The sequence below is a fragment of the Agelaius phoeniceus genome, chromosome 13 (genome assembly GCF_051311805.1).
Source record: "Agelaius phoeniceus isolate bAgePho1 chromosome 13, bAgePho1.hap1, whole genome shotgun sequence".
Classification (NCBI taxonomy): domain Eukaryota; kingdom Metazoa; phylum Chordata; class Aves; order Passeriformes; family Icteridae; genus Agelaius; species Agelaius phoeniceus.
Window position 1 is genome coordinate 2,702,303 of NC_135277.1, and position 10,386 is coordinate 2,712,688.

Here is a 10,386-nt window from a genome sequence, read left to right on the forward strand (position 1 = left end):
AAGGTACAGCTGGCCACAGAAGGGGTCAGTGATCCCTCTCCAAGTGACCTATTAAGTTGTCCTTTCCACCCCCCACCCTTCCTAGAGTGAAATCAAGGACCTCATAGCACAGAAGACACCTCGTGTTTACAGGCAAACACTGGCAATAAAATTTTGGGGGGCAAACAAACCAGCAAGTCTCTGACACCAAAACTCCTACCAAGAGAGATCATAAAAAGGTGGGCAGTGCAATTGGATGCAAACTGGAATTCAAACACATGCTCCAACATGGATTTCCCTCTGCTACCTAATCCCCTCCTATGAATATGAAGCCAGTTCTAGGCCTATGCTGCCATACCCACTGCCCATCCAGGGCATAGGGAATCTTTCAATAGTGTTTCGCAAGCTTGTTCTCAGGTCCGACACAGGACAGGCTGAATTATACCTTAATAGGTTAAAAAACCCTTAATAATCCACTTTTTAATGCAAATTGACAGTTATCAAAGAAAAGCAGAAAAGGAAGAGCTGTGGAATACTCTGGCACATCCTCTTCATACCAATGAATTTAGACTCAGTGTGTTTTCTTTTGTGTCTAGTCTGCTGCAAGGGCTTGGCAGGAGCTGGAGCCAAGGCGGCCAGTGGGGAGCATTAGCTTGGACCTTCCCACAGAGCTCTTGGCTTGTGCAGAGAAATGTCTCTTCCCTCTGCTCCCCTCCTCCTCTGCAGACAGACAGCCAAATCCCAAACTTTGTTTCATCACTTTGAGAGTGAAGTAACACAAATGACTTCTACAGACAAACCCAGGAGATAAATGGATGAAAGCAGGCTGAGGATCTGATCCCTGTGCTGCATGTGGGCTTGCCAGTCAACACAGCAGACTACAGGGCTCTTCCTTCTGGGGAGAAATGTGTGTTTAACAGCACTGAAATAGTCACGGCCCTACAGCCTGGAACAGCCAGAAGCTCTCCAAGTTTCCCCAAACCGTCCCCCTCTGCAGCTTAGCACTGACTTGGAGGAACAAACTAATTGTGCACTCACTGAGTCCCTGAGCTCTCCCAGGAGGCTTCTGGCAGACTGTGTTGGACGCAGAGCAAGACAGAGGTTTCCATCACGGGTGCTTAAGCACTACCAACAGAAAACAACCATGACATAACCACCACTCCGTGCTAACACTTCACTGTTACTGATGAGCCACCATCCCAAATACATTAAGAAAAGTTTATATAGGAGCAAAGCTACTGCAGGGTCCTGGCATCTGCTACTCACACAAATTTTATGCTACAGTTCAATGTCAGTTCTGACTCCTCCAGCTTGTGTTTATGGTCAGTGTATGGCAGTGTCCTTTCTGCAGCCTGAAACCCAATGCACACTCCCACATATCAGAGAGCATCAGCTGGAGGAATGCGGCAAGGCTGGGACTCAGCTCCTCCCTTGGCCTAAGCCTTTGGACCACCAACCTTGAGGAACAGGCTGAAGAAGGAGACCTGGCTCCTAAACACCAGCAGGTTTGTGGCTAATGGCAAAGCATCTCCCACTAAGGTCACTTAGCTTCCAATCCAGAGATGAATCCAGTGACCTATCCCTCATGTTTTTGAAGGAAACTATTGCTTCCCAGAAGCCATCAGGACACTAGCAGATAGGATAAACAAAGGGAGAGAGATTCTTGTCTGGCCTCAACCAGCAAATTATTGGGGGATTTTGCAAACAACTTTATAAAAAGGCTCAAGTACTTCTCTGATTAGTCACTTATACTTTTTATTTATTTGTAATGTATTCAGAAAACAGGAATAAAGAGGTTTCCTAGGAAGCAGGGGGAGCAGTAAGGTTGTGGAACATGAAACAGATGCATCTAATTGTGAGTCACCAGCATCCTAGGAAATATCACTCCCTCTACTAACATTTATTTGAAATCCATGATGAAATCATCCCTATCCAACACCAGAGCCCTTCTGGTGCACAAATATTTTGCAGCTCTGCCAGTAATTTGGTCCCACTGATATTAAACTGAGCCATAGTGGACATTGGGTCTGTCAATACCTCTGTTGATTTCCCTCTCTCCTCTGAGAGCAGAACAGCTGTTTTATTTTGCTAAGATCCCATTCCAATGGCCAGGGTAGCTGTACTCAACCCCATCAGTGGTACTGGGGATAAAATCACTGTGTCTGTGTTCCAGAGTCAACCCTGACATGCTATTCCACACCTCATCAGTGAATGCCCCATTTTTGTTTTGTCTGTTCTGCAAAAATAATCAGATTTTCATTACTTACTGAGTTAAATCCCTGCAGAGCCAGGTGAAAGCAAAGTTTCCAAAGAGACATTTTGGCTAACAGCTGCCTGGGGAACACCAATTCCATTTAAAACTTCTCTACCATGCCAAAAATAGCATGCCAAAGACTTTCTCCATAAAAAAATAAATTAATCTTACCTTCTTTTGCTCCATAAAATGACTTGGGTAAAGTTGTACATATTCAGAGCTAGGACATTAGCTATTAAACAACTCAGAATGGCCTTATCTTTTATAACCTCTCACACAGAAAGCAAAAGAAGCCTTATAGCAAACTCTGCACAGATCAAAAGATTAAATTACAAGTACATGGGATCCTGGCTGAAGTATGGTTTAGACATTATTCACTATTAAACAACTAACTGAAGGCATTCTGTACCAGATTTTCACCATCTTCTGTCCAGCTGTCCTTGGTTTTCACCCAAAAGGGATGCAGCGAGCTCCATCTACAGGGATTCTGGGCACATGCCACCTCAAACTTCCCAAAAACACAGGCAAACTCTTCCTGTTGCTTTATGCTTTAGTGAGAGCCAGATTATTGTCTGCCAGCAAGAGGTCTCACACCGGACGTGACCTAAAACTGAGGATGAGAGATACACAAAGGAGTTAAAAAAATTGTCCTCATGTCACTGCTAGGAAGAAGCTATTGATTTAGCAGTTTGGTTATCTAAAAGACTTTAACCTGGACTCTTTTGCCTGAACTTTTGTCACTGTATTCTTTCTGTGGGAGTCATGCCTCGCTGTTCATTTTGCTCAGCTTATAATGAAGAACTAATTTTCCAGTGCCTAAGGACCTGGAACATCTGAAAAGTTGGATCCTGAAACATTGAAATTGTTGAGTCCCACTTAACTAACACTTAAGTCCAAAACCCTTTATCATTAGTGCTTAAAATTATCTCTAAATTGTGGTGGTGGGGTTTTGCCATACAGTGAGGTAGCAAGCCCCAGAAAACTCTCCAAACCACCCACTATCCCCACAAACCCACAGAAAACTCACTGACCCACCCACCCTTCTATTGGCATACAGCAATTATTAACATTTCCAGACTGATCTAAACAGAATAAAAACAAAGTGACTCCACAACTTGCACTTGCAAAAGGTAGCAGGGAGCAAAACACAAAAATACATAATTTCTCGGAAGCAAACTTGCCAGATTTAGAATTTCTGCAGCACAAACTGCAGAGTCTGCGGTCAGGAACAACAGGAATTCTCTACAGGAGCCTGACTTCCACCTTGCTGTTGTTTCCAGTTTTTGACTCTGATTCATAGGCTTGGATTTCTTGGAGGACCATGTGTTTTGGAAAACCTGTCAGAGGCAATTAATTGATGATCTAATGGCAGTAGAAGAAAAATACTGCAGCAGCTGCTTTAACAGATGCTTCTTCAGAAACATTTTAATCCTTGTGATATGACATTTTTCTAGATTTTTTGTTTTTACTTCAGTAGAACTCAGAAAAAGCAGGAAAAAGTTAGCAAATATTAGAACAGCTCCTAAGATACAGCCAGTCTTTGCTCTGCTGTTATGCTCAGTGCTATGTTACCTCTTCTAAGACAAGAAAGTGTAAGAATCACAAGTTTTGGGTTTCTTGATATGAAATACTCCTTGTATATGCCATTAAGCAAAGACAGATTGAGGAAAATCTTGGATTAGATTAACTCCTCATCAGATAAAAACCTCTCCCATCAGAAAGTGAAATAGTAGAACATAAATTTTCTGGATGAAGGGCACAAAAATTTTAAATGGGATGTATCTCAGGACACGAAAACAGAAACAGGGAAGAAAATCGTGATGGACAGGCAAAGATTCTCTTATGTTCCCAGCTCTCTTAGGTGACCACTTCAATGCAGGGATACAAAGGAAATTTTAGGATCCACAAGAATATCAAACTAGACAGTCTAAGTCTCAGTGAGCATTAAAAAAGCTCACTAGATTTTAGTATTTCCAGATTAAAGTAACTGTCCAAAACTTATGCCTGAAGAAAGTTATACCGAAGTCCTCAAAAAAACCCTGAAAATATTGTATAAAAATAAATTTATTTCTCATCAGTGGAAACAGGGATTTATTCAATATCTACAGCACTCATGGAGATTCTCTTCCTTAACAGGGAAAGAGAAGAACAATCTTCAGGAACCCACCATCAAAACATGTAGATGACAATAAGATCAAATACCATGGGAAGAAATCCCCTAATTAAGCTGAATGTTATAGCTGGGCTTTGAAATATTTTATATTAACTTACAGACATCAAAAAATACATTTATTGCTTTATATCCTGTGCCAATATTCCCCTGTCTTTCAGAGTCTTTTTTGTCGTGCTAAGTTTGAGTGTTTGAAATCTGCATTCCTGATGAACCGTTCTTGGATTCTGCTGGAACCAAGAGTGCATATATCCATTGTAGAAGTCAACTGCTGTAAGCTTCTTCTTTAAAACAACTGTTTTGATTCCAACCCAGCCTTCCTAAAAATAAAAGCAAACAAAAAAAGGCAGTAAGCTCCTTCCATGTTTAAAGCTATCTTTAGGTCCCATAGCTGGCTTACAGAATACATTTTATTCAATGTTAACAGGCTAACAAGTCGAATTCTTGTTTGCAAATGTGCACAGCCTGTTAATGGAAATTAAAAGTTTAAGGTGTCAAATAAAACATCTGGTGCTGATCTAAACTAGTACAGAGACTAACAATGGACAATCAAGACAAAAGTTATGCACCACACAAATACTAAAAACCTCATCTTTAGGGCAGTGAGTATAAAACAAATAGGGAAAGCCTACCTTGCAGCGAGCTATCAATGTTTGGGACATTTTATGGAACAGCACTGAACCAGGAACAACTTCACAGTCATTTTGTATTTGATCTAAAAGCAAAGAAAGGTCATCCTGCATTTTTATGCCAAAAAGTACAGAAAAGGCTTGAACCACTTCTGTTCCTTTGAAGCATGATAACCCTCTTGAGTAACTATTTTGCTGAAAAATATTTTATTGTATTCTGTGTTTCATTATAACCAAATGAACAGAAACAATCAGAACAGTCATTCTCTGGCACTACTCCATATCTGATCCCTGAACATTCACTAAGCCCTGATCAGTCACACACCTTGGCCCACATGGCACTTAGATTCTTAAAGAAAATGGTTTAAAAATTTTAATAATTCAAGAGTAAATACCAGAAAAAACAGGGATATTATCCACTTCCACAAAATCCAGGAGTTTAATGGTAGTACCCTTCCAGAGTGTCTGCAAAGGAAACTGGAAACAGAAACAGATGACACATTCAGAATGTTTTCACATTTTCAGGCTATTTTTTCCTCAGGCAAAATACCTGTGATAATAACATTAAGGGAAAACTTAGCTGTATGTCTAGATGGGAGATTTTCCTTATCAGACTCAGTTTTCTTTCCCCTTCCTCAACTCAAACCATTAGCCTATGCAGAAATGAGTTAAGCCCTTAGCTACAACAGCTCTTCACTGTGGCTGTTTGCACTGTTTACTGCCATGCAGAGATGTCACTGCAGCATTCCAAACCTCCAAATACATCAGGAATACATAAGGAAACATATAAAAAATATAAAATTTTTGAGCTGATTTCACACTTGGGATCAAGTCCATGAAAATTCTCCTGCACATTAATTCCACCTCTAAAGATAAACGACCAGGATTTTAGAACACATGCAAGGTTACAGAGGCTAAAATAACTAAAACTGAGGTATAGTTTAGATTAGTTAAAATACCTACACCAAACTCAGCCATGCTATAGGACAGAAAAGGGTTCCAAAAATTCCAGTCTCACCATACTTCCTATTGCACGATGCAGCTGAATTATTTGTGCAGCTGTTTGCTCTTCCCATTTTATACAACTCTTCGCTATAGAGATTTTAGGAGCTGTGGGGAAAAGAGGAATTAGAAGACTTCTTATTTTGCTTTGCATCTTTTAGCAAACAAAGATGCTTTGCATCTTTTAGCAAACAGCTGTACTACTTTATTCTATTTTAAACCTCAGTTTTTCCTGACCATAGTAGTCATCCATCCAGCCAAGATACCTCAGACATTAACTGGAGAAAATATTTTGTAAACACCTCGGTTGGATTTTTTTTATTTTCAGTTGTTCTCTTTATTTACCCATTGCACTGCAAACCTGTATCATGCTTAGAAGTACAGTTCTAACCCTTCTGTCTGCATTACAACAATGAAGAATAACAAACTCAGATCTTGTGACATCAATAGTGATTTTGATATCGTACAAGTAACTGGAAAAAAATTAATGTAGTAAGTCTGAAGAATTCTGAAGCATTTTTCACCTGTATGACATTTTTAAGCCAGAGAAGGCAGTGAAGAGAGCATATTGAGAAATGAATCTTAAAAAAATACCCAGCATGGCAGAAAACTTCAATTTTCCTGCTAATCAAGGAAAAAATGAACAAGTCACATTAAAAACAATGTGTACCTACCAAATGTCACTCCTTCTTTTGGCTGCTCTTTTTTATTTTTTAAACTTTCAGGCAAGTTCTTCAAAACTGCTAACAGCTGCAAAATTAAATTTTGTACAGAGTAATAGTCAAGCTAAGTTCGAGCAATAATAAACAAAGTAAAACTTAATTTTTCAACAGTGAAACTGTCCTGTGAGCTTTTAGAAAATTGGCTCAGTATATTCAGAAAATACACAGAGACAGTAAAGACATCCTTCCCACTGAATCACAACGAAAAAACCCAGTTATTTTTTTATGGATGACCTCTGATATTAATTCCAGAAGAGAACAAAAGCTGACTATTCAAATAAAAAAGCAGATATTAATTTAAATGAAAGAACCTGCATTGTTTCCACAGACAGCATTTGGGTTCTTCACTGAATAGAAACACAACAGCAACACAGAGGATTGACAGTGACGCCTGATCACAGAGCACTGAGCTCTCCTCTCAGCAAGGCAAAATGCTCACAAACACCAAGTTTCTCATCATCCTCCTCCTAAACTTGAAGCCAGCTCAGAACAAGATTAGTAAGAATTCTGTTTGCACACATTAAAAGCAAAGTACCAGTCAGAAGTGACACAGCTGGCAGGACTTTACCATGTTTGCCCCCATCTTTGCCAAGATCCCTTCCAGCTCCTGTGCCGTGCAGTGGGGAGGAACAGCAACCTCTTCTTGCTTAATAATTGGACCTACATCAAACCTGCAAGGCAGAAAACATACAACCTTACTGGAGAAGCTGAAGCTTAATTAGCAGTTCAAAAGTCTGCATTCAATACATTAGCTCAGTTGCTAATTATCCATTTTTATCCCCTCTAAAACTATTTTTCAGATGTCATTTCACATTATCAAATTGTTTAGTTCACAAGACAAAACAAGGAAGAGAATACCAATCTTAGCAGCAAGATTCTCCTCAGCAAGCTGAGACTGATATGAACACAATTTACAGTTCAGAATATGAGATCTAAGAAGAAACAACCTGAAATACTTAAGATGAAATTCGCTTCACACTTTCCTGAGATCTATTATTAGACAAGCATCTCAGAGAGAAAAGGTGACTAAATAATGTATTTTCATAAGCCTTTTAAGCCAGATCTTGGGCTGAACCTAAAAGATATAATCTTCCTCATGCCTAGACAGGCAATTTCTTGCCTTCTGTCCACTTTCAGGACATTACAGGGGACTCTGAAGTCTGAAAACCAGATCTTTTCTGTCTTGTCATATTAAGCCTATTGATAAAGCTGTGTGACTGCTCTCTGTCTGTTCCTTGTGATAATGCTAAGAATTAGAGAACAGGCCTGAAGTGCAAATTACACACTTATGAAAACACTGTAATTGTGGCAAATCTCATATAGTTAGATGAACATTTTTAAGTGTTTCAAACCTTAATTACATACATTTAAAAAACTGTGGTTATGTAGAATGAGTTAAATTATGACTTCAGCAGTGATTATTTAAAGCCCTGAGAAGCAACAGCGAGTTGTCTGCAAAGGACACAAAACCTACCTTTTTGGTCTTATTTCCATAATTGTCACCCCAGTCACCTTATCACCATGAAGCACCGTGTGGACTATGGGTGCAGGGCCACGCCATCGTGGGAGACAGCTGGGATGGACATTCAGCACCCCACTGGAATGAAATATTCACAAGTTAGGACAGGAACGGTACCTGAAACACATGTAAATGGAGTGCAACATATATTACAGTGAACTACTATCTGCTCATACGCTCTCATGGGTTACTGGCTTAAATATGCCCTTGAAGGAAAATTCACACTATATAAACTTCAGTTTCTCAGTGAACACAGATGTGAAGAATAAAGGCAAACATTCTGCTGGATATTTGCATAAATTTACACCCATGTGTCAAACACTGAATTTCACCATGACAGCAATAAGGCTCAGGCTAAGCATATGAACCCAGGGAAGCTGACCTCACCTATTGCAAGTCACAGATGCTGCCCCAAAACGAGAGTGCAGCTTTGCTAACAAAGCAGTGACAGATGTCCTGTCCACACACTTACTATGGGAACTGCAGAATGAGCTCCTCGCTTAGAAGACGTCCAAAAGATGCCACCACACCCACATCAAACTCCCCCGCGGGTCCCGTGTGCGGCCACTCGTGCACAGGCAGCTGGAGCTCCCTGGCACAGCTCCTGACGGGCAGGTCCCGGGCCGGGCGGGAGGGCAGGGTCACCACCTCCAGCCGGGACACGAGCGAGTCCTCGCTGGGCTCCCTGGGGGGGGGACAAGGTGTTGAAGGCGTCGTGCAGGCAGACTGAGGCGAGGGCTGGGTCACCTCCACCACTCGCTGCGCCCCTGTGCCAATTCCCTCACTCTATGATCCTGGTTCCTGTCCCACGCTCAGGTTCCTTCCCGCTCCCTTCTCTGCCACCCTCCCTGCCCAACCCACGGTCCCTCCCGCGCGACTCCACCTCATCCCTCAATAACCTCTGAGCCTCATCACCAGCCCTCATCTCCCATCCCTCAGTGCCCACCCCTCTCTCACCCTCCCCAGCCTCGGCCGTGTCCCCTCAGGCTCCGCGCCCCTCAGGGTCCATCTCCCCCCTCAGGCTCCTCCTTCACGTCCCCGTCTCCCGTGTCCCCTCTGCCCCTCTCTCCCGGCCCTGTCTCCCCTCAGAGCCCTCGCCCCCGTGCCCGGGCGGTACCCGGCGGCCCGCAGGGCTCGCAGGGTGGTCACGGCGAAGCGGTCGGAGCCGAAGAACAGGACCCGCCATGGCGGCCCCGCCGCCCTCACGCCCTGGCGGCAGGCGCGCAGCAGCCGGGCCCGCATCGCGGGGCTCCCGCCGCGCGCGGCGATGACGCAGCGGGACCCGCCCCGCGGCGGGGCCGCCCTCAGCGCTGAGGCGGCGCCGCCATAGTCATAAAATCACAGAATTATCGGCGAACCTGAGTTGGAAGGGACTCAAAGGGGTCATCGAGTCCAACCTATAGCCCTGCGCAGAACACCCCAATAATCCCATCCGGTGCCTCAGAGCGTTGTCCGAACGCTTCTTGAGCTCTGGCAGCCTTGGGGTCGTGACCATTCCCTGGGGAGCCCCTTCCAGTGGCCGACCACCCTTTGAAAACCTTTTCCTGACATCCAACCTAAATCTCCCCTGACTCATTTTTATGTCGTTCCCTCGGGTCCTGTCACTGGTCACGAGAGTGAAGAGAGCAGTGTCTGCCCCTCGGGGGGGATGTTGAAGACCCCAATGAGGTCTCTCAGTCTCTTCCAGGCTGGACAAAACAAATGCCCTCGTCCACTCCTCATATAGCTTCCCTTCCACAGCCTTCCCCATCCTCGTAGCCTCCTTTGGATGCTCTCTAAGAGCAAAGGGCCTTTATATTGTGGCTAGCCTGGAGAAGACCGACAGGGGATCTCGTTAATGCATAAAAATATCTCCTGGGGTGCTAAGATGCTAGTGCAAGGGTCTTTTGGGTGGGGCTCAGCAGCAGGATGAGGAGCAGTGTCCATAAATTAAAACACAAGAAGTTCCATCTCAACATGAGGAAGATCTTTATGTTGAGGGTGGCAGAGCACTGGGACAGCTGCCCAGAGAGAGTGTGGAGTCTCCCTCTCTGGGAGGGATACCTGGACACGTCCAAACCCACCTGGACACGTCCAGCTGTGTCCATGCTCCGCATGACCCTGCCTTGGAA

The 10,386-nt window shown here is 43.3% G+C and overlaps 1 protein-coding gene across 4 annotated transcripts; it reads right to left on the reverse strand.

Moving 5' to 3' along the window:
• Positions 1-1,717: 1,717 nt before the first annotated feature.
• On the reverse strand, positions 1,718-9,539 carry MTFMT (mitochondrial methionyl-tRNA formyltransferase). Of its 4 annotated transcripts, XR_013184183.1 has the most exons (11): positions 9,393-9,539; positions 8,748-8,960; positions 8,231-8,353; positions 7,325-7,427; positions 6,709-6,784; positions 6,051-6,142; positions 5,428-5,509; positions 5,036-5,118; positions 4,505-4,723; positions 3,415-3,570; positions 1,718-2,843 (listed from the first exon to the last, which is right to left on the reverse strand). XR_013184183.1 is itself a non-coding variant. In XM_077185666.1 (10 exons), the coding sequence occupies exons 1-9, from the start codon at positions 9,515-9,517 to the stop codon at positions 4,523-4,525; spliced, it is 1,098 nt and encodes a 365-aa protein (XP_077041781.1). In that variant the 5' UTR covers positions 9,518-9,539; the 3' UTR covers positions 1,718-2,843; positions 4,505-4,522. The 4 variants fall into 4 exon arrangements, 2 of the variants coding, with proteins under 2 accessions (XP_077041781.1, XP_054498350.2); XR_013184182.1 differs by having other exon boundaries at positions 3,415-4,723; XM_077185666.1 differs by lacking the exon at positions 3,415-3,570.
• Between the last annotated feature and the right edge of the window lie 847 nt (positions 9,540-10,386).

Bases quoted from the DNA above. Each gene is read 5' to 3' on its own strand.
- MTFMT (XM_077185666.1), bottom strand. From the start codon at position 9,517: ATGCGGGCCCGGCTGCTGCGCGCCTGCCGCCAGGGCGTGAGGGCGGCG. The intron at 7,428-8,230 runs GTAGGTTTTGTG...TCTGCCTTGCAG, and splicing joins ATGGAAATAAGACCAAAAAG to GTTTGATGTAGGTCCAATTA. The intron at 6,143-6,708 runs GTAGGTACACAT...TTTTCCCCACAG, and splicing joins AAAAGAAGGAGTGACATTTG to CTCCTAAAATCTCTATAGCG.